At 49.5% G+C, this 25,565-nt stretch overlaps 8 protein-coding genes across 8 annotated transcripts; 5 read left to right on the forward strand and 3 right to left on the reverse strand.

Annotated features, from left to right (window-relative positions):
• Positions 1–3,151: 3,151 nt before the first annotated feature.
• Positions 3,152–4,505, reverse strand: FPRO_07906 (uncharacterized protein; the record flags this gene model as incomplete). The annotated part of the gene is made up of 2 exons (XM_031233987.1): positions 3,152–4,389; positions 4,451–4,505. The coding sequence occupies 2 exons, from the start codon at positions 4,503–4,505 to the stop codon at positions 3,152–3,154; spliced, it is 1,293 nt and encodes a 430-aa protein (XP_031083769.1).
• Positions 4,506–9,431: 4,926 nt separating this feature from the next.
• On the forward strand, positions 9,432–12,254 carry FPRO_07905 (putative Chitin Synthase 1 (chs-1); the record flags this gene model as incomplete). Its single annotated transcript, XM_031233988.1, has 3 exons — positions 9,432–9,500; positions 9,562–12,063; positions 12,117–12,254. 3 exons carry the CDS (start codon positions 9,432–9,434, stop codon positions 12,252–12,254), a joined length of 2,709 nt encoding a protein of 902 aa, XP_031083770.1.
• Positions 12,255–12,957: 703 nt separating this feature from the next.
• FPRO_07904 (putative E2 ubiquitin-conjugating enzyme) lies at positions 12,958–13,734 on the forward strand (the record flags this gene model as incomplete). Its single annotated transcript, XM_031233989.1, has 4 exons — positions 12,958–12,978; positions 13,031–13,124; positions 13,200–13,489; positions 13,582–13,734. 4 exons carry the CDS (start codon positions 12,958–12,960, stop codon positions 13,732–13,734), a joined length of 558 nt encoding a protein of 185 aa, XP_031083771.1.
• A 1,489-nt stretch (positions 13,735–15,223) lies between these two features.
• Positions 15,224–16,569, forward strand: FPRO_07903 (putative ketol-acid reductoisomerase (ilv-2); the record flags this gene model as incomplete). Its single annotated transcript, XM_031233990.1, has 3 exons — positions 15,224–15,434; positions 15,502–15,812; positions 15,874–16,569. 3 exons carry the CDS (start codon positions 15,224–15,226, stop codon positions 16,567–16,569), a joined length of 1,218 nt encoding a protein of 405 aa, XP_031083772.1.
• A 534-nt stretch (positions 16,570–17,103) lies between these two features.
• FPRO_07902 (uncharacterized protein) lies at positions 17,104–18,358 on the forward strand (the record flags this gene model as incomplete). Its single annotated transcript, XM_031233991.1, has 2 exons — positions 17,104–17,443; positions 17,493–18,358. 2 exons carry the CDS (start codon positions 17,104–17,106, stop codon positions 18,356–18,358), a joined length of 1,206 nt encoding a protein of 401 aa, XP_031083773.1.
• Positions 18,359–18,509: 151 nt separating this feature from the next.
• Positions 18,510–20,300, reverse strand: FPRO_07901 (uncharacterized protein; the record flags this gene model as incomplete). Its single annotated transcript, XM_031233992.1, has 3 exons — positions 18,510–18,767; positions 18,819–19,858; positions 19,907–20,300. 3 exons carry the CDS (start codon positions 20,298–20,300, stop codon positions 18,510–18,512), a joined length of 1,692 nt encoding a protein of 563 aa, XP_031083774.1.
• A 1,179-nt stretch (positions 20,301–21,479) lies between these two features.
• FPRO_07900 (uncharacterized protein) lies at positions 21,480–22,930 on the forward strand (the record flags this gene model as incomplete). Its single annotated transcript, XM_031233993.1, has 3 exons — positions 21,480–21,780; positions 21,833–21,994; positions 22,056–22,930. 3 exons carry the CDS (start codon positions 21,480–21,482, stop codon positions 22,928–22,930), a joined length of 1,338 nt encoding a protein of 445 aa, XP_031083775.1.
• A 274-nt stretch (positions 22,931–23,204) lies between these two features.
• FPRO_07899 (putative single-stranded DNA-binding protein 68k chain) lies at positions 23,205–25,183 on the reverse strand (the record flags this gene model as incomplete). The annotated part of the gene is made up of 4 exons (XM_031233995.1): positions 23,205–23,304; positions 23,359–24,795; positions 24,842–25,093; positions 25,146–25,183. The coding sequence occupies 4 exons, from the start codon at positions 25,181–25,183 to the stop codon at positions 23,205–23,207; spliced, it is 1,827 nt and encodes a 608-aa protein (XP_031083776.1).
• Positions 25,184–25,565: the final 382 nt, after the last annotated feature.

Genomic DNA, 25,565 nt, shown 5'->3' on the forward strand with positions numbered 1-25,565 from the left:
CAACACACGCAGCATAGTCTTACGGCGACTTGAATGAAGACACAAGTCCAGTAAAGTAAAGTAAAGTAAAGATCGATCTGATAGCGAAATTGGTGGGGTTTGCTAGGCAGGTAGTTAGTGCGCAAACGTGGGTGGGTGATATCCATGAATGGAGCCCGTGTCGTTGCAGTTGAAAATGGACGAGCTCGCGCTACGCTACAAGTAGATGTTCAACCACAAAGGTTCCCCATCAGCGATGGAGACGCTGTGGAATACTTCTGTTTACGAGCAGCTACAGTACATAGGTAGCTCATCACTTACTGTCCATGGCCGTAGGACGGATGGTCATTGATTGATCGCATGCATGCACCACTCCCACGCTTCTCGCAGGTTATGTGATGGTTATCAAATCATTCACCCCACGTAATTGTCACGAACCATGCCACTTCTCAACGACGCCAAAGAGTAAAGCGTGATGGAAAAAGAAAGAAGGACCTTGTTTATTATATGCAGCTAGTGGTCAACGACTCGGTTACACACTTAGTAACTAACTACTAAACAGGTACCTTACCTGGTGCGCTGTAGAACAGGTCATTTGAAAGATGGACTGCGTGCCGCGTATGTATATTTATTCCCATTGCGGATGTTATCGCAGTGGCGCTTCACACTTTGTTATGGAAGCATCAATGTCGTGGTCGATAGTACAGACCTATCTTATCTACCCAAAGTACATGTACCCAGGTAAACCTGACACCCATGACATCAACTTGATATCGAATTTAGGGCTGGGATTATTAAAAATGGTCCCTTTGTTGCTAATATGGGCAGCTAGTCATTCGCCCACAGGAAATCCGATGGTAGAGCTCTAGGCTTTCACAGTGACAGAACAAGTGCCGAACAAAGCTTCCATACGGTTAAGCCTATGCCGATACTACCGGCCTCGTTTTTTCTCGAAGAATTGCGCAGGGGCTTCAGATTAAGATCCATGACTACCTAGGTAGGACTCCTCCTTGGAAGTTAGCCACAGTAGCATCGTGTTTTGATCTAACCCAGAGAAGCTTATGGCGCTACATTAGGATAGGAGAGGAGAACCTATATTGCGTTCTTTTTTGCAAGTCACGTAACTATGTACCTATGCGCGAGAGTGTGTATGTATGTATGTATGCATAGATGCATGTATGTACATACACTCCAAAGACGTCGAATAGACTGCTCTCCGAAACCATTGGGCATCTGTAAGCCGTCCCGTGTCGGGGTCTAGCAGAGGCGGACGAGGACCGGAACATAGACCGGCGTCATGGCCGGAGGCTACAGCAGACTAGCAGCGGGCGTTTAAGATGACCCTGAACGAAAGGGAGCGAGTGGCAGTCACACCCGGCACATTACGACTGTATGTAGTTGTCTCTACCTATTACATGCTACTTGATTGCTTGTGAAAAGGACTCAGCTGTGACGGGCAGTTCAAGTTAATGGATGGATGCTGGGGATATGCACAGAAGGGGAAGGTCAGCCATCCAAAGGAATCAACCTAAGTGAAGTGGAGGGTCAAGAAACCCATCAAACGTAACGTGTTCGGGGAACAGGGGATGAGAAATCCCGAGGCTAGGGTTTAGAGAAGAGACAGAATAGGACCAAGGAGAAGCCCTGCAGGACACAGAAGAGACGGCGTGGTTCAAGACTCATGTTTCGACACTGGACTTGAGCGAGGAGTAGGGCTTGTACAACTTATCAGTACTAACCTTACCGAACCTACAATAGCATTGACGTTCATGACAAGCTCTTGGAGCCAACTCCACCACTTCACAAGTCATGTCAAGAGACAGTGCCGTATCTAAGGACGCCGATAGTCTCGGCCAAATCTTCTAACCAGCCTCGACCAAAAGAAAAGATCAACATGTTGGCTTTGAACTAGATATCCAGTGTTACGGATAAGCCCGCATTCGCAACACCTATTTCACTCTAACCCTTAGGGTACAATTGTGTTGCGGCAGGGACACGATGTTTTCGCCTTGAAGATGTCAGTTCATAGACTGAGGAGCTGCCCAGGTGTGATAGGCATATTTATCCTTGTACAAGGGCATTATTGGGCGACACAATGACGGCAAAGGTCGTAGGTCAACTTAGTGGTCAGGTGAACCAGATGTTTCGAAACTCTTCCCCAATAAACATATCGCAAAGGGCTTAAAACAGCTACACCAAGGACCCATAGCCTGAAAAAAAACGTATATGGACCACGGTGTCAATCGAATTGGCGTTTTATCTTCAGCGAGTTGCGATGCTAAAGATGATCAATCTAGTGGCCAATAGGCAGTGCTGTCTTTCGGCCGAGTCATGGCGATAACCTCGCGAGATCGACAGTCTAGGCACGACGATCTTCGTGCGATAGCATTTTTATTGTGAGGGGAAGTGGCTGAGAGGCCGGCTTTCAACAATGCCTGGTATGACGAAATCCATACTTAATGTAATTAGGTAGTCTAGTACTGACAAACCCCGAACGTCCCGAGGTGCTGGGAAAGAAAGGGTTTAACAACTGACCTACAATCCCTCTCATCCCAGGTCTGGTTCTACTTGGATTGTAGACTATGAAACTCATTTTACCCAAGCTACCCAGAGGACACTATGTGACAATGATAACCAGTCTCTACATGTTCCCATTGTATCTTGATTCCTATGCAGGTATCGATGCTCCTGTCTCTGCAATCATTTGCAGTATATAGAGACAGGCGACGGGATACATATTTGCATCCTTCATGTCTCCAATGGCAAGGTACTACAGGGCTAATTCCAGGTGCCGCAACGGGTTGGGGGCTTATCAGGGGTGGCACCCATCACGGATACACAAACATATATAGAATCATCTCTATTCAATATTCACATAGAGACTTCCGAGGCCTACAGGCATCCCTGAAGCCGTTGCCACGGCCTTCCTTCCAAGACGCCATAGCTGTTAACAAGTCCTTCTCCGCTACCCTGAGTATAACATAAAAAAGGGTGCCATATCCCGTGACAATTCTGTGTTTGCCTTCCAATAAAAGTTGGCATGAAGTGAATATAACATAAAGAAAATAAATAAAAGACAAATTCTAGTCCATGTCCCTTGACCAACATTCGGCTAGATTCGTGACATATTCATGAGAAAGTTGCACTATATCAGAGTAGAGTGACGCAGCAGCTACTCTTTTGTCGCGTGCTTGTCCCCAAAAGGACTGCTGTCCCGCCGCGTGAGAGTCAGAGGCTTGTCATTCTCGCCTACTGAATCTTCCATGACGGCACCAAGGCTAGGGGCCTTGTTTGCTTTCTGTGGACTAGATCGCTCTGGGGGGTCCGAGAAAGGGCCTTGGTCTACAGAAGGTGACTCATCGATAACGGTAATGCTCGAATCTCTAGTAACACGGCCACTTGGTGTTGTTGGTGGTGATGGTGCCATGGTTGATGACGATGTGTCCGATTCTGTCTTACTTCCCACGTCGACCTTCTTTAATGTTCCAACTTTGACCACCTGTGCACGAGCCTGCGTAGCAGTATTGGCGCTGTTGAGGAATGTTGAGCCGACGCTGAACGCACTTGCACCGCTCTTGGGCCTGCCACCACCAAACTTCTCGAAGTCAATTGTAGGGACTGGAGGTGCCACCATGTCGCCGCTGTTGTTACCGACGGACTTGACACTGACAACGGTGGGCTTGGCTCTCATTCCAGTCTGGGCAGGTGTAAGAACCTGAGCCTGTTTTCCATAAATCGTAGAAGCCACACTAGATCGAGGTGCGTAAGAGGTACGAGCGTATGATGTTCGGTCCGAGTAGCCTGACAGCCCCGAGTAGGTAGAGTCTCGGAGATCGCCAGGAACAAAGAAATGCTGGTCGTCGTGTCCTAGACCCCGGTTGGCCTCGGCATGGTGCATAGGGATCGGTGGGACTGGAGGGACAAGAACGTTTGGCGATGTCGGGGTCGCTCGGTTTGTGACGCCAGGGATATATGCGATCTGGATGATGTTTGATGCTCGCGTGAGAACTGTTGATGCGATTGAGTGAACGGTGTGTGTGGAGTGCGGGCGAGTTCCTCTTGAGGCAGCATCCTTCTCATTCTGAATGGCGTCTGTGTCTTCGATGTATATAGACGTGGGGATCTGCGAACGCTTCGGCTTGATACAGAATCTCCATACTATGTAGGTAGCAATAGCAATGACCACGATGCCACCGAGAACACCACCAACGATAGCACCAACATTTGGGCCGCCGCCGCCGGTGTTGCTGGAGTTGTCCGAGTCCTTTTCGCAGAAGGATGTAGCACACATGGTACAGTCGAGGGGAACGGTGAATTGGCAGACTTCGTTATCTGCGCACTTTGGACATTCAAGTTGTGTATCATCGTCACATTTCACACAGTCCTTGCTTCGAGGGACAAGCTGGAATGCTAGGGACGATTGTTAGGGGCTGTGAAACTGAACATGCCGGCAACTCTCTGATTGACTTACCATGGTTTAACTCATCCAGGTTCCTGGCAACAAGGTATCCTGACCTCTCCATCATGGCGACGTCTGGGTATGGAAGACTTATGGAGCGAATGCGATGATATATGATGCTTGGCTGTTAAGATATGTCGATCGCTTCGGATGATCAGTCAGGCACAAGTTGTGGTGGGTTATCAACAATGCTTGGCAATACGCTGACTCGAATAGTGATCTGCGACAGGGCTTGGAGAGATGGAATGATTATGTGTTTTTTTCTTCTTGGTAGTCGATTTCCTGTATATAAGAACGAGCAGAACAAGTCGATGTATATCCAAAATCGAGTCCGTGATAGTCGAAGTGAGATGAGTGAGAAACGAGTGTGGGTTCAGAGGCTAGCTCAGATGAAAAGGAAGGCTGGTTAGGAGGCGCAAGGAGACATAATCGACCGGGCGATTGATTCGAGTAATAAAATACGAGAAAGAAAAGCCGGGCTTCTTCTCTCTCGGGATTCGATTCGGTTCAAATCGATGCGTGGAGGTGTTGGCCGTCGATGAGAAATTGATGCGATCGTCTGGGGTTGCAAAGAACGATGAAGGAGCGAAATCAACTGCACAAGCGGGAGGCGGCGGGAGGTGGGAGGAGGTCAAGTCAAAGTAGAGGCACACACACACTTGCTTTGTTGGTGGGTGCGAGACATCGATTGGAGCAAGAGGAGATGGTGCAGCAGGGATGCTGATGCTTGACTCTGCCTCTTTCAGCGATGGCGAAACAGGTAAACTACTCGCACTGTATATCAGCCCCTGATATTGTGGCTCCGTGGGTGAAGACTGGCTTATGGAAAAGCTTGTAGTATCCCTGCATGATATCCACTAAGCAGTGCCAGAAGCCCCTGAGGATCCTGGCCAGACACTGTCTTAACCAGTCGATGTGGGTCTAGATCCAGTGCCGCCCGTTGAGCTATTAATTCAGGTGCCGCAAACCATCAACTGGACGCTGGCTTCAGGTGAACACGAACGAACAAAAAGGCATCATGCAGTATATAATGCACTACTCATAAGGTTCTTGATTCTACGTCGAGGAGAAGAGGCAACTTTGGGTTCAAGACTATAACTGCAGCGCAACGGCCTTATCAAGACAGGCCGTTATATGTTAAATGTTATACCCTACCGAACTCCGTAGAGTTACAGCCTGTTTCCCCGAATCCCATACTCTGGGAGTGTAGTTCTGGCCAACCATGATGGAGAGTCTCACCGGTGGCACGAGTTTGCATACCAGACTTGGGCGAATTCTGCAGAAAATGCATTGTCTGCACCAGACGCGCGTCCCTAAATCCGAAACAACAAACTCCCGATGCAAGAGAAAAAGCTTGCCTCGCCATCACCCCTCGATTATTAAGAAGTAGCGCTCATAAATGCATTTACGCCGAATCCAATGTGCCCGACTTTTAGCTTCGGCTTTATAATCAACAAATGTTATCAGCAGGGTCATACCCGTTATTCTTTGGCTGTTAATGTCTGGGGCTTCATATTGGCGGCCTATATCAAATATCACAATTGGCGAATCATAATTCAACATTGCAATCTGACCGTAGACTTTTGCTTCTCTTGGCAACATTCGTGTATACTTCCACCCTGTTCATCGGGTCTCTGACGAGGCGAATATATATCATGTTAGCTCGACCGTTGTGCCATGATCGAAAACTTTGACCCACTGCGGAAGCATCATGTTTCTCAATTTCGCTATCTGCAGGTGATATGTGCCAATATCTTACATGCTATGATATTAAGACTATGTGGTACCAGACATGAATTTCATCTTCAGATACTAGAGAATGTCAAGTTTATACCTTTCGCGAAAATCGGGAGGTTATCCGGTTTCGTACGCCCCGTCTCAACTCCTCAATAGTCCAGCGACTCTGCGATATTTTTTGGAATCCGAATATGTAAATTACTTGTTGCGCATTCAACGTAGTCCTGTGTTGTCGGATTGAATATGTCGAGCTGTTTACCCTGTGGTAGTGTGCAACGATAGACCCGTGTTGGGTATTTACAAGGGTTTCGAGTAAAATATAAGTACTATCTATTCGTTACAATAATACAGTGTAAGTGATAGATACCCGTTCACAGTATTTACCTTATTAATTAATCATTGACTGCTCAGTCGCTGTGCCTTGGCAACATTTATTAGTACGTTGAGTAGATGCCGTGCAGTAATGACTCGTGTTGCTCCGGCGCTGCACAGCACTAGAGAACTCAGACATTTGGTAGCCCTTTGCCTTACTTGTCTTCAGTGTAGCAGTCATTGGGATCTTGACATTCAGGCCACGAGCTTCACTATGTTTCTCTTATCACTGGACCAGAACCAGCCGATGTCTCGGAAAAGCAACTGAGGATGGGGACCACAGGTTGCTCGATATTGACGGTACCGGGGATTGTGTTAGGCTAATTGATTACAGTTGCTAGCCAGAGCATTGATATGTAGTGGCCTACCGGAAGACCTATAGCGACAGTCCTACGTTAGATGCATGAGCTCATATGTGAGATAAAGAGATCCGGTAACGGATATGCAACGAATCTCGGGCACAACAAATGCGAACAGCTCGAGTAAGCTCGATAGCTGCGTGCCTCAACCGTAGGGCTGGGGAGCCTGAGGTTCCCATCAACTGCCAGCTGACGTGAGGACGAAGGATTCCGCGCCATTGCATTAGACGTTGGCTCGACTGGAAGCAACTCAGCTTCAAAGCCCGCTACTTGGTGGCCTTGTCTGCAAATTCAACATAACAAGATGCAGTCAGAATGGCGGGCCACAAATCTCACCACCCTTCACTCGTCCAACATTGGATAGAATTCAGAACAGAGAGGTAAGGTACTAAATTAACGGATAAGACCGTAAAATACCATGTACGTACCATGCTTGCACCCCAGCATCATCAATGCCTCTAACCAGCCAGGCTGAGCAAGCCCAGCCAGTTGTCGGCTCGCTCCAGCTAATTTCAAGTTGCTAAGACAGGATCGGCTATTTTTAGAACATACGCTTTGTTGTGGCAGATTCTTTGTCGTGTTTTGGACAAAAGACTAACCCAGTCAAGCGTTTTAGCCAAGTAACCTCAAGACAAGGGAGGAATCGCCTGAATGTCACCATTTGGGATCCTGCTAGAGATAGGGGATAAGGTAGAGATGGGAAGCAACACAAACATATGCTTCGTTTTGAGTAATGGTGCCCGTTTTGTTTGTTCTTCGTTGGCGGTCAGCTACCAAGCACCGAAGCAGCAATCCGGGACATGGTTAAATCTGACTGCTGACGGGTTCTGGCGAACTAGCTGCCATGGCCCAAAAGTCGTGCAGGTGAGCAGGCTTGCAGTAGGCTCAGCGGCTGATGTCAAAGGGAAAGGATCGTAAGCCAACAGGGCTGGGTGCGGGTACTCCCAAACGAAAGGCGATGGCTGGCTGGCGTACAAGTTCCTGAGGCAGCCGGACTGCAAAGCCCGTGCCTTTGGAGGGAAATTAGGGACCATTGCCCGTACCGGACAACGATGCGAAGGGCATGTGGCGGGAGAAAGGGGATGACGATCTTCCGGCAAGCTGGCGGCTGAAGGAAAAGGGGAATCAAATGGTATTTATGTAACTTGGCTTCTGGAACTTTGTGTTGCCCCCCCGCAGAAGCTGCTAAACTACTAAACTACACGCTGAAACAGTAGAGTATGCAGAGTACTGTGCAACACAGTTAGTAACTCAGTATTGAGCAAGCGGTAGGCGCCAGGCCCGAGCAGCAATGCAGATGAGACCCGACAATTCTCAGCTTAGGCATCGGGCATCTCCTGTCAGTGGCATGCCCCGTTGTCTTTGGATGGACAACAATGCAAAGCGCCAGGGTCCCGTAGTTATCTCCATAATCTGTGGCACTCTAGTTCCTCATTTCAAGGAACTTGGGTCCAGTGAACTGTAAGACGGGTTGGGAAAAAAAGAGGTCGATTGAACGGTGAGCAGGCGAATGCAGATGTTGCGGTGGCTGAAGTCTTCGCTATGAGAGTTGAACGAAGAACCAGCCGTCTTCTCCGCCCTGAAATGCTGGCTGGCTTTGGGTTCAATGCTGACGAGACGTAGAGGAAGTGTACAGCACGTACGTACGTTGATAGCCAGTCACACGTCTATTCGTACAGTGTAGGTTGTAGATCTCTCGATAGTTTACAGCCGCAAGCCTCTTTGAGTCCGTTCTGCCCGTGGGAGATGCTTCAACGTGCAGGAAGCCAGTAAAGCTTGACGGCATGCCCGTCTCAACGCTCCGCCAGGTCAAAGGATATCTGCGCGTTAGTCGTCAACGACTGTGAATCGCCATCAGGGAACTCACAAGCCCATAATGCACTGCAGTCAGATTCTCGTTTCTTAGAGGGCGGGTATCTGATTCTTGACAGGGATGGCAGCTGGAGATGGGATGGATCCTCGCCCCCCAAGTATGTACCAACTTATGGCGGAGTGGAGTGGCTCAGCAGGCTTAGCGCGAGATGAGTCCCCTATTCTTACCTCTCTTTCTCAAGCTGTGAGCCCAGTCGTGGAGCAAAACGAGATTCGTTCCCAGGGCCTCTCATCAAAACATTTTCTCAGAGGAGAGGAGAAAAATAAACCCTGCCACTAGCCTTCTTCTTTGCCTTCATTATCCCTCTTCCCTCCTATCCTCAACTTCATCCTCCTTATCCTTTCCCCCCCGCCCCAACTATCACCATTTCTTTGAGGCTGGCGCCTCAAGTTTCCTACTGTATCTGTCGACTGTTGCTGGGGCCAAGGTACTAGAGCTACTAAACTGCCACTGCTACCTATTCAATAGGTGGCTGCCCGTGACCACCATTCGCATTTCCTTCCTCCTGTTTCAGCTCCTATCTCGACTAGAGAAAAACTCACAACACCATCTTCACTTCGCACCGCTATCGCTATCGCGCATTATTTTATCCCAAGCTCATCGACTAGAATCCCAACAGTGCTGAGCGCCTACGGGAGCATAACTATTCACCATGGCGTACAATGGCCGTGATCAGGAGTATGGAGGACATGCTTTGCAGGACCTTCCTGCTGGCGGAAGCGTGAGTGCACATTCTTTGTCCATGGCTTAATGCTGAATGACAAGGACTAATTCTTCTCCAGCAGTACCATCTCCCCCCTCAAGAGAACGACGAGGAGCAGGGCCGCGGTCTCTTGAACTCAGGTTACGACCAAGATCGACTTGGCGCCCGTACCCCCCCCGATCGCCCCGTTTCTGCTTACAGTCTCACCGAGTCCTATGCCCCTGGAGCCTCGTCAACCATGCCTGGCCAGGGACCTACTGGATATGGCGATGGAGGCAGCTTTGGTCAGTTTGGTAACCTTGACGCCGCTGCCCCTTTCCCTCGCCCCGACTCTGCCTTCGACCCCGAAGACAGCTGGGTTGAGCGACAGCAGCAGCCTCAGATGGGTGGTGGTCTTGGCCGCTCGAAAACCCGAAAGATCAAGCTTGTTCAGGGTTCAGTTCTGAGCATTGATTACCCTGTTCCCAGTGCAATCAAGAATGCTGTCCAGCCCCAGTATCGCGACGCTGAGAGTGGTACCGAAGAGTTCCATAAGATGCGATATACCGCTGCCACCTGTGATCCCAACGACTTCACTCTCAAGAACGGTTACGATTTGCGACCTCGCATGTACAACCGACACACTGAGTTGCTGATCGCCATTACATACTATAACGAAGACAAGGTTCTTCTCGCACGAACACTGCATCACACCATGCAGAACATCCGCGACATCGTCAACCTGAAGAAGTCGACCTTCTGGAACAAGGGCGGTCCAGCTTGGCAGAAGATCGTTGTATGCTTGGTTTTCGATGGTATCGACAAGGCTGACAAGAATACTCTGGATGTCCTTGCTACTGTCGGTGTGTACCAGGACGGTGTTATCAAGAAGGATGTCGACGGCAAGGAGACTGTTGCTCACATCTTCGAATACACTAGCCAGCTTTCCGTCACGCCCAACCAGCAGCTTATTCGACCCACAAACGAAGGCACACAGAACTTGCCACCAGTTCAAATGATCTTCTGTTTGAAGCAAAAGAACACCAAGAAGATTAACTCGCATCGATGGCTGTTCAACGCATTCGGCCGTATCTTGAATCCTGAGGTGTGTATCCTGCTTGATGCAGGTACCAAGCCCAGTCCCCGATCTCTCCTTGCTCTTTGGGAGGGATTTTACAACGATAAGGACCTGGGAGGTGCTTGTGGTGAAATTCACGCTATGTTGGGTAAAGGGGGAAAAAAGCTGTTCAACCCCCTCGTTGCCGTCCAGAACTTCGAGTACAAGATTTCAAACATTCTGGACAAGCCTCTCGAGTCTTCTTTTGGTTATGTCTCTGTCTTACCTGGTGCTTTCTCGGCCTACCGATTCCGAGCCATCATGGGCCGCCCGCTGGAACAGTATTTCCATGGTGATCATACCTTGTCTAAGATGCTTGGTAAGAAGGGTATCGATGGTATGAACATTTTCAAGAAGAACATGTTCTTGGCCGAGGATCGTATTCTTTGTTTTGAGCTTGTCGCCAAGGCTGGCCAGAAGTGGCACTTGTCCTATATCAAGGCTGCCAAGGGTGAAACCGATGTGCCTGAAGGTGCAGCTGAATTCATTAGTCAACGTCGACGATGGCTCAACGGTTCATTCGCTGCCACACTATACTCACTGATGCATTTCGGACGAATGTACAAGTCGGGTCATAACATCATCCGCATGTTCTTCCTCCACATTCAACTCATCTACACCACTCTCAACACTCTCTTCGCATGGTTCTCTCTTGGTTCTTATTGGCTTACAACATCCGTTATCATGGATCTTGTGGGTACGCCCAAGCCTGCGTCCGGTTATCACGCCTGGCCATTCGGCGACACGGGTACACCTGTCGTCAATGCCCTGCTTCAGTACCTCTACTTAGCTTTCGTCATGCTCCAGTTCATTCTGGCTCTTGGTAACAGGCCCAAGGGCTCCAAGTTTACGTACATCGCTTCCTTCATGGTCTTCAGTCTCATTCAGGGTTACATCCTGGTCCTCTCAGCCTACCTAGTTGTTCGTGCTTTTGACACGCCCATTGGAGACCAGATCTCGTTCGCCTCGACCGACGCTTTCCTTGACAGTTTCTTTGGCGGTTCGAGTGCTGGAGGTGTTATTTTAGTCGCCCTCATCACCATCTATGGACTCAATTTTGTTGCCTCGTTCATGTACCTCGATCCCTGGCACATGTTCCACTCCTTCCCCTACTATCTACTTCTCATGTCGACTTACATCAACATTCTCATGGTTTATGCCTTCAACAACTGGCACGATGTCTCCTGGGGTACTAAGGGCTCAGACAAGGCTGAGGCACTTCCCTCTGCCCACGTCACCAAGGGTGAGAAGAACGAGGTTGTTGTCGAGGAAGTTGAGAAGGAGCAGGAGGATATCGACAGTCAATTCGAGCAGACTGTCCGCCGAGCTCTTGCTCCCTTCAAGGAGGAGGAAGAGGTTGAGAAGGCTGATGTTGAAGATGGCTACAAGTCTTTCCGAACAGGACTCGTCGTCAGCTGGCTGTTCGGAAACATTCTCCTTATTGTCTGCATTACCAGCGACAAGTTCGATAACCTCGGATGGGGTGTAAGTTTTCCCCAGCGCTATGCGATACGCGGTTTATACTAACAATTTGATAGGAACCTGCCACAGATCGCAAGGCGCATTACTTCCAGTTCCTTTTGTACGCTACTGCCGTGCTCTCGCTCGTTCGTTTTGCCGGTTTCTTGTGGTTCCTGGGCAGGACTGGTATCATGTGCTGTTTTTCGAGACGATAAGCTTCGCGCGTATCTACGCTCGTTGTATTCGACACTCACACTTTTCTGGAGAGGCCAGGTACGGGAAAGTACTGGCACTTGTCATAGTAGACAAACTGGATTTTTGTACCGGATACCTTTGTTATGTAACGTACGCTGGGTTTTGACTATTTGAGTTAAATGGAGGGACATCCACAAAAGAGGACATTGGAAGTGAAGGTATTCAGACCAGACCTGAGCACGAGCAAATGCATCTCTATTTAGTCTTTTTCAGATTGGCATCTGCCCCTGGGGGTTTATGACGCATTTGAATGATATGATTCTTTTTTGATAGTTAAATATTGCCTTGTCGCTTGTGTCTTCTTCCATCATTGGCTACCTCCTTGGGTACTAACTCACACGACATATTATGCGTCATTCTGGTGGTACCTTATCGCCTAAACTTCGGTGGGGTTCAAGGTTTAGGCTTGTGGCTGCCTTACGTCGTGTTATCTTATCAAGCATCATCACCTTTTCCACTAAGCACGACTAGACCCTTCTTGCAACTGAGTTCAGCGCATTCACAACCAATCTCTCAGAATCTTGCAGTGCTACTTGCCCTACAGTTTCCTATTATTTGAAAATTTCGTTGTGCCTGGGCTCTCGCACTTCATTTTCTGTGATCTCATCAAGTTCTTTCCACAGCGTATAACGACAGCCCAAACCTGGGCCCCCCACATCCACGATGTTGAAGATATGGTCGATGGTGAGTTATCTACCGGCCGCTACCAGCTCGTTAGACACTGACAGTGGTATAGAAAAAGGAGCAAAAGGAAGCAGAGAACGCCGAGGGCCAGGCGACGGGTGGCAAGAAGAAGAAGGTGACTGCAGCTCAGCTGCGCGTGCAAAAAGGTATGATTCATCCTGTCCAGACCTTGACGTGTAGCGGTGTATTTAGGATGAAGAGATTAACGCATGCTATAACAGATCTTTCAGAACTTTCCCTCGGATCAACGATGAAGACAGAGTTCCCCGACCCCGATGACATCCTCAACTTCGTACTCACGATCGACCCTGATGAGGGCATGTACCGAGGCAGCCGCTTTACCTTCGATTTCACCATAAACCAGAACTTTCCCCACGAGCCTCCCAAAGTCCGGTGCCGAGAAAAGATCTACCACCCCAATATCGATCTTGAGGGAAAGGTCTGCCTGAACATTCTACGAGAGGATTGGAAGCCAGTGCTGAACTTGAATGCTGTGATTGTTGGCCTGCAGGTAAGGAGTCCGGAAAGCAAAGCGCCTTGAGTTGCTCAGACGTGAAATACGAAGTACATATGATTGTGGATTAGTGACTAATACTTTTGCAGTTCCTGTTCCTCGAACCCAACGCATCGGACCCGCTCAACAAGGAGGCAGCTGAAGATCTACGAAACAACCGAGAGGGATTCAAGCGCAACGTGAGGACTGCTATGGGTGGTGGAGTAGTCAAGGGCAGGACATACGACAGGGTCCTGAAATAGATTTGGAATAAGACAAATAAACAGGAGTCCCAGGGAAGGAAAACCAGAAGGGACGGGCCGTTAAGATTTTGGGACGATACAATGACTTAATGGGTGTTTGAGACAGACAAGCATTTGACAACAAAGAGCATCGCGTGGCGTCTGATAAATCCATGATCTTGATTAGGCAATCCTCCAACTTTCAAGCATTCCATGATTGTTGATAGTGACGAGTTTTGGTTGGAGGAGAGTCAATGGCGAGATTTGGGAGGCGGGGTAGAGTCGACCTGAGCTGAGCTTGCGATGCCTGCTCAGGTACAGAAGATCCCAAGCTCACTTTAACCACCTAGCCTGTATTGCCTTTTTGAGTCAGAGGGAGTCTTTGGAGGGGCTTCTCACAGTTTAGTGGTACTCTCTATTGGCTGGCAATATCTTGCTGCCCTGGCTGCCGACGTAAGATCAACAGCTCAAGATGAGCATCGCGTGGCTTGCCTGGTTTGCTTTATGGTGTCGCCTACGCACGTGGAGTATAGACTATAACGTGGAGTCTAGAAATGTGAATTGAGCCTCATCCAGGTGCTAAGCGTCCGTAACCCGGAGTAAGTGGAGTTTCCAGGAGTCAACATTGAGCCAGATCTGGACTATCTTGTCTGACATATTGACCGGAGGAAGTGATATGGCCCCGAGCGCGGTGTAGCTGCCGTTGCCGCTCATAGATATGGAGTCGTGATGCTGAGTTCGGCAGGGCCCTATTGGACAAGACGCCTGAATCGGCCGTGGTGTTGTTCGTCGGACGGTATGCGGCTTATGGGCTCGGGGGAACTAGCAGAACTCCGAAAGCAACAGGGCCCATTTCTTTTGAGGGTTACCCCGTCAAAGCATTAGCTCCAGGTTGGGATAGCTTGAGATGGTGCGGGCGAGAAGTATTCAATTTTGCCACGCAATTGAAGTCAATTAGTCTAGGGCTTTGATTTTGAAAAGGTCTTCGAAGAATTGGACCGTAAGAAGAGCGGCGAGTTTTTATCATCATTATTACAGTGTATTATTACTGCCCATAGCAGTGTCTTGGGCCGCCTTCTTCTGGCGGTCAGATTTATATGGCAAAGGCATCAAAAAACGCACACGGAGAGCTTTGGTGGTTGGACAATATTAAGTCACCGCTAATTGGCCGAAACTTACGTGACTCAAGGTGAGAGAGAGTTCTCCAGGTCTAGGTCATGTTCATGGTACACATTTCCCCTTGCTCCGATACGCTCTCAGTCAAGTCGCCTCTACCCACATGGCCCCAGACACATCCCCCGCTGCTCAGCGTACCTAGGGCCCCCACCTCACAGTACAAGCCGAAATCGGTCCCCCCCCTCCAAGCGATGTCCCTTGGAGAGAAAATTAGGGACAGCTTAAACCTACTTAACCTTTACTCTCGCCATTGCCTTTCCCTCTTTCTCTCCCTCCTCATCCTCTCTCAGACACTCTCCCCTCAGTTCCCAAACTGTCCCCTCTCATCCTCACAATGGCTTCTCGCAACTTCACAAAGGCCCTCCGTGGCCCTGCCCGCCAACTGGCTTCTGCTCCCCGCGTTCAGCAGCGAACTTTCGTTGCCGCTGCTCGCTCCGCTGCTCGTGTTGGTGCTGTTGCCCGACCTGTTGCCGCTGGCCCCGTCCAGCAGCAGGTTCGCGGTGTCAAGACCATCGACTTTGCTGGCCACAAGGAGGACGTCTATGGTGAGTTCCATCTCCAATTGCGGCTGCTGGATCAATTGAACACCCCATACTGACTGGTATTCTACAGAGCGTGCCGATTGGCCCCAAGAGAAGCTTCTTGAGTACTTCAAGAACGACACCCTGGCCCTCATTGGCTACGGCTCTCAGGGCCACGGCCAGGGTCTTAACCTCCGTGACAACGGCCTCAACGTCATCGTTGGTGTCCGAAAGAACGGAAAGTCCTGGAAGGATGCTGAGCAGGATGGCTGGGTTGCTGGCAAGAACCTGTTCGACGTTGACGAGGCCATCTCTCGTGGTACCATCGTCATGAACCTTCTCTCCGATGCTGCCCAGTCTGAAACTTGGCCCGCCATCAAGCCCCAGCTCGTTGAGGGCAAGGTAAGCAGAACTCTCCACCCATTGTCAGTCAAGGCACAGCTCTAACACATAAATCTTGCAGACCCTTTACTTCTCCCACGGTTTCTCCCCTGTCTTCAAGGACCTCACCAAGGTTGAGGTTCCCTCCAACATCGACGTCATCCTCTGCGCTCCCAAGGGCTCTGGCCGAACCGTCCGATCTCTCTTCCGCGAGGGCCGTGGTATCAACTCCTCTTTCGCCGTTTACCAGGATGTCACTGGCAAGGCCGAGGAAAAGGCTGTTGCCCTTGGTGTCGCCATCGGCTCTGGTTATCTCTACAAGACCACCTTCGAGAAGGAGGTCTACTCCGATCTCTACGGTGAGCGTGGCTGCCTCATGGGTGGTATCCACGGCATGTTCCTCGCTCAGTACGAGGTCCTCCGCGAGCGCGGCCACAGCCCCAGCGAGGCCTTCAACGAGACTGTTGAGGAGGCTACCCAGTCTCTCTACCCTCTTATCGGTGCCAACGGCATGGACTGGATGTACGAGGCTTGCTCCACCACTGCCCGTCGTGGTGCCATCGACTGGAGCCCCAAGTTCAAGGACGCCCTGAAGCCCGTCTTCAACTCCCTGTACGACGCCGTCAAGGATGGTTCCGAGACCAAGCGATCTCTCGAATACAACAGCCAGCCTGACTACCGTGAGAAGTATGAGGCAGAGATGAAGGAGATCCGTGATCTCGAGATCTGGCGCGCCGGCAAGGCCGTCCGATCTCTCCGACCCGAGAACCAGAAGTAAGCGGCTATTAATGTTGAATGATAATTTGTGAGCGGGAGATGGACATGGGATGGGATGTCTAGGAAACGGCTTTTATGAACCACATGAACTTTCTGTCTGTACTTTTAAAAAATTTCCTGGGCTCTGGAGGGGGATCTGAAATTGGTCCAAAAGTTGATATCAGGCTTGAAGCCAAAACGAATACCATTTTTATTTTACGTTAAACAAACGAACAAACAAACCCTATCTATCGCTTCAATCAGCTCGTGATATTTAGTTCTTTGACAATCGAACATGATCCATTGCGCCTTTGTTGCCTTCCCACGCCTTAAATATGACAAGCAGCGTCTAGCGTCAGCTTGGCGACGAGATTGTAACGTTATTCATCAGTTGCTGAAACAGGCAGCTGGGAGTAGCCGACAACCGGAGCATGACTAGAGAGTTGGTGATACTTAAGACCCTCGACCGCGCAGCAAAGACAGGGCCACAGTTTGTCCATCTTGTAGACTTATACCTTGAACCCAACCATTCCAACTTACCATTATCACAATCAATATGGCTGATCTATCAACAACTCCTCCATTGACTCGTGAGTCAGTCATCGAAGCTCACAAACTCATCGGCCCATATGTCCACTTCACGCCCGTCCTGACCAACCAGACTATCACGAAACTAGCTTCAACCCCTCGCACAGCGGAGGAACTCGAAGGGACTCGTTACGCTGGTAGAACGCCGGCCCGACCGGTGCTAAGACTCTGGTTCAAATGCGAGAATTTGCAACGCATTGGCGCTTTCAAAGCGAGAGGTGCTTTTCATGCCATCGAGAGGCTGAAGAAAGAACCAGGATGGCTAGAGGGAAGGGGCAAGGAGAAAGGAGTCGTGACACACAGTTCTGGTAACAGGTCATACATGCTTTACCCGACGATGATGGCTAATTGTTATAGGAAATCATGCTCAAGCACTAGCCCTTGCGGCTCGAGAGAGTGGCATCAAAGCGCACATTGTCATGCCTGAGATTTCCAACCCCAAGAAGATCGCCGGAACAAAAGGCTACGGTGCTCGTGTTATCTTTAGCGGGAGCACATCCACTGAACGCGAAGCAATGGCCGCAAAAGTTATCGCTGAGACAGGCGCTCGACTTGTGCCGCCCTATGACCACCCGGATATTCTCCTTGGACAAGGCACCCTCGGACTAGAATTCCAACAGCAAGTTTCCGAATTGATGACTGCTGATGCCGTCGTCGACGGGCAGAGGAGACTTTTCCGGGCACCGGTTACAGGGCGGGACAACGAGGCGCCGAGGACCAAGAAGGAGAAACCTGGCTTGGACGCTATCATGACCCCTTGCGGTGGCGGTGGTATGCTCTCAGGTGTTGCTCTGAGCTGTGAAGGCACTGGAATCCGAGTTTTTGGCTCGGAGCCATCGTTTGAGGGTGCAGATGATGCAAAGCGTGGATTCGAGTCTGGCACACGAATCACAACAGTCAAGACTCTTACAGTTGCTGATGGACTGCGCACCCCTGTGGGTGAGCACCCTTGGTCAGTCATATATGGTCGCCGCTTGGTATCGGGCATGTACAGCGTCACTGAGGAAGAGATCCTGGCGGCTATGAAGCTGGTATTTGAGCGGTTCAAACTGGTTGTGGAGCCCAGTGCTTGCGTCCCGCTGGCAGTAGCGCTGTTTGATGAGGATTTCAGATCAATGGTAGAGCGAGAAGCTGGCGAAGAGGGTTGGGACCTCGGACTGGTGTTCAGTGGTGGTAATATTGGTCTTGATGCTGTTGGCAAGCTCTTCGAAGGTAACAAGTAAAATTCCATGTTGATAGACAAAGATAGAAACGCAGTCTGGACCATAAATTATGATTGTTTTCATTCTTATTTACTTGGTCGCATATGAAATACATAGTTCCACACATCAACTTGTCATGGCTGCATTATTTGCTGCCCCTTGGCCGCGATCTTCACTGGGCCAGTGCTTCATCCATAGTTTTCCTCCACTTCGTAGCGTTCTTCCTCAGCAGGATGATACTAACGTAACTAATAATGAGACAGCATATACACAGAATTGTAAAAACCCATCCAACGTTAATGGCGTTGATCCATGGAGCAGCAACAATGGCGCCGATACAACTAAGCGTGTTGCGAACAAAGTTGTTGATGGCAACGCCCGAGGAACTGCGCTTACGGATCAACTCTGTGAGCATGGTGGTAGCAACTGACTGTAAGAACCGGTTAGCTAGTGAAGCTGCGAGAGGAGGGCATTGCCTTACAAAGACAAGCATGGATGAGATTCCAAAGAAGAATAGGGCGAGACATGGTACAACGGGGTGCAAACCGTAACGAAGCACCCAGCCAAACATCAGTAGTGCCAGAGGATAAATGGTCGTCATTACCCAGGCATTCTCTCTCATTCTGTCCTCCGGAAGATAGATCAGCTTCCCGTTGTCATCATAACGACCAGCTTTACGGGCTTCTCTCGCCATGATCTTGTCGATCCAGCGCCCGCCAAACAGCGATCCACAGATGTAACCCAAACCGGAGGGGATGTACATGAGACCAATGGAAAGCTGGCCGAAGTTGTATGGGTCGCGGGAAAACTTCTGCTGGATGGCAATATTGACAACGTAGAGGGAACCAAAAGCAATGGCAGCAAGAAGCACGGTGATGAGGACGGGTGGAAACCGTAGGTATAGGAGGACTCCCAAAGGATCAATGAGGAAATGTCGAGCAGATTTGGCAAAGTTTTTGGTCTTGACCTTGGCCGAGTCCATAGTGCGCATTCGACTGAGTCCCTGAGTCTCTGTGGTGGGCAATGTACTCTCAGGCTTGCGTTGCAACGTCTCAGGAAGGAAGAAGAGAACCATCAATAAGACAACGAGGCCGTATATAGCGAGAAACCACATAGTCGCTTGCCACCCAATCTCCTGAGTCAACGCGCCACCAACAATAGGGGCTATCAGAGGCCCCAACAATGGACCAAGGTAGAATAGACTCATGGCTTTGCCACGCTCAAACACCTCAAACAGATCCGCGATTGAGCCTGCACCTGTCGAGTGAGCACTTGCGGAAGCACCACCGGCGCACATGCGGAAGACGATAAGCATGGTAATATTCTTGCTAATGGCAGAGAGGACGGAGAATATGACAAAGAGTGTGAAAGATATGAGATATATAGACCGACGGCCAAATTCTTCAGAGAACGAGGACCACCATAGGGGGAAGATGGCCATGGATATCATATACAAGGCGACTGACAGGTTGGTAACAGTCTCAGAAGTGTTGAACTCTTTCACCAATACGGGAAGGGCAGCTATTCTTGTCAACTCTGGATGCAACCACGATTTTCCCAAGGACTTACGATAGACAATAGTCGAGCCTAGAGGTGCAGCAGCTGTGGCTAATGCTATGATACCGGTGAGAAACCATTTCGTCGAGTTCTTGTAATCAGGAGGATACGCAATCTCGGGGACCAATGTCAATTTTGCAAAAAGACCACGCCTCTTTGACCTCGGAACAACAGAGAGAGCCCTCGACCGTGCAGATGATGCTCTGGACTGAGCACGCCTGGTAGATCGTCGAGTATCTATATGTCCCAGGGGCTCGCCGAGCACGACTGGTTCAATGGTATCTTGAACATCATGTTCTGATTTTATGGAACTTGATACAGCAGTTCCCGGGCGTTGGCGGTCTTCTTCTCGCTCAGCATCGATCTTTTCATCATCAATTTCTTGCTTTTTCCCTGCAGGTTTCATTGTCACTGCGGCCGGGCCCGAAGATGTGGAGAAGCCTCGGCCGAAAAGGTTGCGGTTATCGGGCCGGAAAGGGGACGCAAAGAGGGTTTTCAGATGAACTCTGAGATGATCTGATATTCAGATATAGGATAGCGGTATATTCAGAACCATCGGAGCACTTAGCAAAAGAAGGGGGAAATATGAGAGAAAGGATTATAAAGGACCGGGGATAGTGACGTGCGGAAGAGTGATTCCGCCTTAGAGATGAATAATAAGGGAATCGCCCATCCTAGCACTTCAGACAATGCCGACTTTTGCGAGGAGAGACAAACCACCCTGCTTCCGGTCCTGATTATGACCAATAGTTCTATTATCTCTGGGTACTTTCCGCGGGACCACACCGAAGAGGGGGACGCCGAAGACGGTGCCGACGATAGGTAACAACTTATGGGGTTTGTATGTGGGGGTAACGCGGAGATAATTTGCAACTTCATTGTGTATTTTTATACGAGAATCTCATGTGAGACGGAAACATATGACATTATTGTATATCGAGCTATGCTTAAGAACTGGACTCGGGATGCAGCATCTGAGTCTTAGACAACGCCGCAATATACAAGTCACAGCACTTTAGTTGTCGTTCGTCCAAAATAGACAATGCTGTATGAGCAGGCCCGTTTCATAAACTATCGCAATTCGTGATTCGAAAAGATATTTGATAGTAACGTTTCAGCCCGACAAGAAGGAGTGGAACATTGAGTTATAGTCACTCGGATAGCTAGAAAAGGCCGGGCAGTTGGGGTCGGAAGAAGTCAATCAGTGTGACCTTAGACAAGTCTGTACATGAAATTATAGAGGCTTGGTCTCGGCCGATATCGCAGGGCGTATCCTCGAAAGCAACAATTTACTGCTACGTACCACATAGATACAGACAAAAGAGATTCCATTCTCACAGCATGGGTAGTCTAATAGCTAGGATTTGGTTTCTAGATGTAATAAGCCCCAAACCTAGTTCAATTATACTCAACCTTTAACTCAAATGTCGACCATGTAGACTAACGGCTGAGGCTCAGAATGGCGGGGTGCATACCAGCGGGGCACAGTTTAAACATACCTAACCTCACCTGAGTCACTTTCACACATTTGTGACTACAGCCTCACTCTCATTCTCATCCTCGTCTCTCAAATTCGTCACTGAAAATGTCTCTCACAAACGCCTCCCCCGAGGCTGCAGCTAGCGCCGCAAAGACAGCATCTTTCACTCTCGCAACCCTCCCGGCTAGCGAGCGCAACAATGCACTTGAAGCCATCCAAGCTGCCTTGGCAGCCTCGAAAGACGAGATCCTGGCAGCCAACGCCAAGGACCTTGAGCTGGCAAGGAAGGCTGCTGACGAGGGCGGTCTTAGCCAGGCTCTTGTATCGCGATTGGATCTCGGAAAGAAGGGAAAATGGGAGGATATGCTCAAGGGAATCTTGGATGTGAGGGATCTAAATGACCCAAGTAATTTAACTGTCATTAGACTATAAGACTCGTGAAACTAATACTGTTTCAGTTGGCCAGATTCAGATGAGAACAAAACTCGACGATGATCTCATCATGGAGCGTGTCTCATGTCCCATTGGCGTCCTCCTTATCATTTTCGAGGCCCGTCCCGAAGTCATCGCCAACATCGCTTCTCTCGCTATCAAGTCTGGAAATGCTGCCATTCTCAAGGGTAATGTCATGGCTCATCCGCAATATCATAAAATTGGCTTATTTGCTCACTATTATCGCAGGTGGAAAAGAGTCTACGGAGTCTTTCGTGGCCATCTCAAAGGTCATCTCATCAGCTCTTGAGACCACAAAGGTCCCCAACTCAGCCATCCAGCTCGTCACAACCCGCGACGCCATCTCTCAGCTCCTCGCTCAGGACCGCTATATTGATCTTGTCATCCCTCGCGGATCGAACGAACTTGTTCGTTACATCAAGGAGTCCACAAAGATTCCCGTTCTCGGCCACGCTGATGGCATCTGCCATATCTACTTGACAGCCTCTGCCAATAAGGAAAAGGCTATCACTGCTATTGTGGACTCCAAGACAAGCTATCCCGCTGCCTGCAACGCTGTCGAAACCCTTCTCGTCCAGGAATCGGCTCTGAATACCATCTTCCCTGCTGTTGCTTCCGCTCTTGCTGCCAAGGGGGTTTCCCTCCGAGTCGACGAGTCCAGCAAGGCTGCCATTTCTTCTCTCTCACTCGAAGGTGTTCAAGATGCCACCCCTCAAGACTATGATACTGAGCATCTATCCCTCACCATCGGAGTAAAGACTGTTTCCTCTATTGATGAGGCCATTAACCACATCAACACCCACGGCTCTCACCACACGGACGCTATCATGAGCTCTGATTCTGCCGAAGCCGAACGTTTCATGAACGAGGTTGACTCAGCTGGTGTATACTGGAATGCCGCTACTCGTCTTGCCGACGGCATGCGTTATGGTTTCGGTACCGAAGTTGGTATCAGCACAAACAAAATTCACTCTCGTGGTCCAGTCGGTCTTGATGGACTGACTATTTACAAGTACAAGATCAGAGGTGACTACCAGGCTACTGCTGACTATGGAGACGGAGAAGGCAAGAAGCCCTGGAAGCACGAGAAGCTGTCCCTTTAGACAACCTCTTGCAGAGAGAAAAAAAAGAAAGAAGGAAAAAGATGACGGCATATCAAGGAGGCGTTGGGTCAAGTTCCAGTCACGGTTTCAACACAATTATAGCGATACTTTGTGCTACTGCATTTGTCTCATTACTATGCTGTGCCAATATTGACCCGATGGCGAAAGTCCGTCTTCATCAGACTTCGCAGAAAGTGTTTCGATCTATCCCCCGAAGCACATATTTTAGTCAGCCGGCACTCCAATGATTCCAGGTTGAATATTCGTAAGCACATTATAGCGAGCTGCTCTCGTACTGCTTGATTAACTCATCAAGCTTGGTGCCTTCAGACTTGAAGTCTAAGGGGGTGACAGTCATCACTTGGTAGCGTATCCTACAAAAGCGGTATTAGTATTTGATTAATGATCAACATGATCGTCCTGCTTACCTTTGAGCTTCGCCAAAGTTGTCCATCTTCGCCCTGCATCGGAAAGTGAACTTCTTGCAGTTAGCCTCTTCAAACGCGGCCATGAATTTATTGTCGTCATTTTCTTTGAGCTCCATCATCTCGTCGGCAGTTCGTCCCACGATCTGTCGACCAGAATCGTCAAAACAGCTCAGCCATTGATGACTGGTATGATCCGCAACGTTCAAAGAGAGGATGTACCGGTATTCCGGCTTTTCGTGAGAGATGGCGCACTTCTCGCAATGCCATGTGCCGTCAGGCATTTGTGTAACCTTCTTGTTACAGCCTTGAGATAGGCAAGCGGGATAGCAGAAGTTCTCCTGCTTGACGAAAACAATAGTCGCCTTGATAGTGTAGTAAGCCTGATCATCCATACCAAGGTTCTCATCTTTGACCTGAGAAATAGTCTTGAGGTCTTCCTTTCTCCCTGTAGCATTGCCCATGGTCGCCATGTTTTGGTGGGTAGCAAATGTGTCATTGCGACCGGCAGAGTCGTACCAGCCCTTGAGTCTATGGGCATCGGGAATATCGGGGTCAACGGTCATTGTGCCAGAAGAGAGGAGACTGAGACTCTTGCCACCAAAATCAGACACCTTTGTGCCCTTGAAAGCAACCACTGATTCAGGAGGAGCATCGAAAGAGTTGGCCGACTTGCCCCAAATAGTAACACGGACTGAGAAGCCGGTATCGTCCACAAGTGTTAATTCTCGCTTCTGGAATGGTCGGCCATCCTTCTTGGATGTAATGTCTCCAACCTCGCCAACCTCCTTCAACACACCAATGACATCGACAGTATTGTCCTTCTCCACACTCTGGAGTTCCTGGATGGAGCAGAAATTGAACCTCACCTGCGGAACATTGGTCTGATCCTCTGCCTTCTCGATAACAGTGTCCCGTTCGAAGGTGAGCTCGTAGTCGTTGGTAAGGTTCGAAAACTGTTTCTTGGCTAAGGCAACTCGGCAAGGTGTGGAGATGTAGTAGACAGAGCCTTCCTGCAGGCGGTCGTAGAAAGCGTCACACTGGTCGTTGAAACCAGTGGCCTTGATCTCACCACTCTCATCGAGCAGGTTGACACTAAAAAGCTTTCCCTCGCCAGTGGCCTTGTGCCATGTCTTGATATCTGATTTAGAGGTAACTCGTGCCTTGATTGTCCACTTGTGGGCGAAGGGCGACAGACCCTCGATAGGATAGATGTTACTGCCAGCATGATTGGCAGGTCGGGAGGGCATCGACTGTTGCTGCTGCTGTTGAAATTGCTGGGGCTGTGTCTTTGACTCTTCCTTCTTGACACCATAAAAATCGCCTCCAGCAATGGCACCCTCTTGGGCCGCTGGCTTGGAGTCGACGGCAAAGGGCTCGCCAATCTTTTCTTGGACGCCAAGGGATTCGATGACTTCGATATCGAGAATGACGAGAATGCTACATAGTATTAGGGCCATCCAGTAGGATCTAGTAAGACACTTACTTCTTGCCCTTCAAGTTATTGGGTGTGTATTGCTTGATTCGGGCAATGCAACCACGAACCAGCTTGTTGTCGTGAACGACGTGGTTGGCTTGCGTAGCAAGCATGGTCTGGACGTAATGCTGCCCATCGCTCATCACAAGTCGAAATCGGTCTCCCCCTTGGGCCGAAGGGGCCATCTGCTTAACTTGTAGACATTGCAGAACAGGTACCGGGAAGAGCTTGCTGGCTTTATCAGGATCATTGAAGATCACGCTGGGCAAAAGTTAGCGAGCAACGACGGGAAGGTTAGGTGAAAAGAATATACTCAAGAGCGCCTCGAGATAGCGCCGAAGCTGCATCCATGATTATTGTGCTTTACGTGTCTTTGGGTAGGTTGTGTATGCTGTTGAAACAGAGAACTCTTGGTTTTGTTCTAGGTGAGAAGTGAAGTGCATTAACGAGAAGGTGTGGAAGACGCGTTCAGCGCGTTTCACTCAACGCGCTGTGGCAAGAATCGTGGGGTTGTTGTTTACGTAAGTAGTGGGGACAACCTACATGCCCTCATCACCTAGAGCCAGCGACTGTCCTTCGGGGGTACTCATTTTCAGATATTGGGTACCTTACCTTTGAAAGTACTTTAAAGACCCTGAGTTTCTATTTCTAGCTCATTTCTTCCGTCCCATTAGCCATGATCTTATCTATACTTCGTCGCTGATGAAGATATCTCATGGCAACCGATTGTGAC

Source organism: Fusarium proliferatum (assembly GCF_900067095.1).
Source record: "Fusarium proliferatum ET1 genome assembly, contig: FPRO_scaffold007, whole genome shotgun sequence".
Classification (NCBI taxonomy): Eukaryota; Fungi; Ascomycota; class Sordariomycetes; order Hypocreales; family Nectriaceae; genus Fusarium; species Fusarium proliferatum.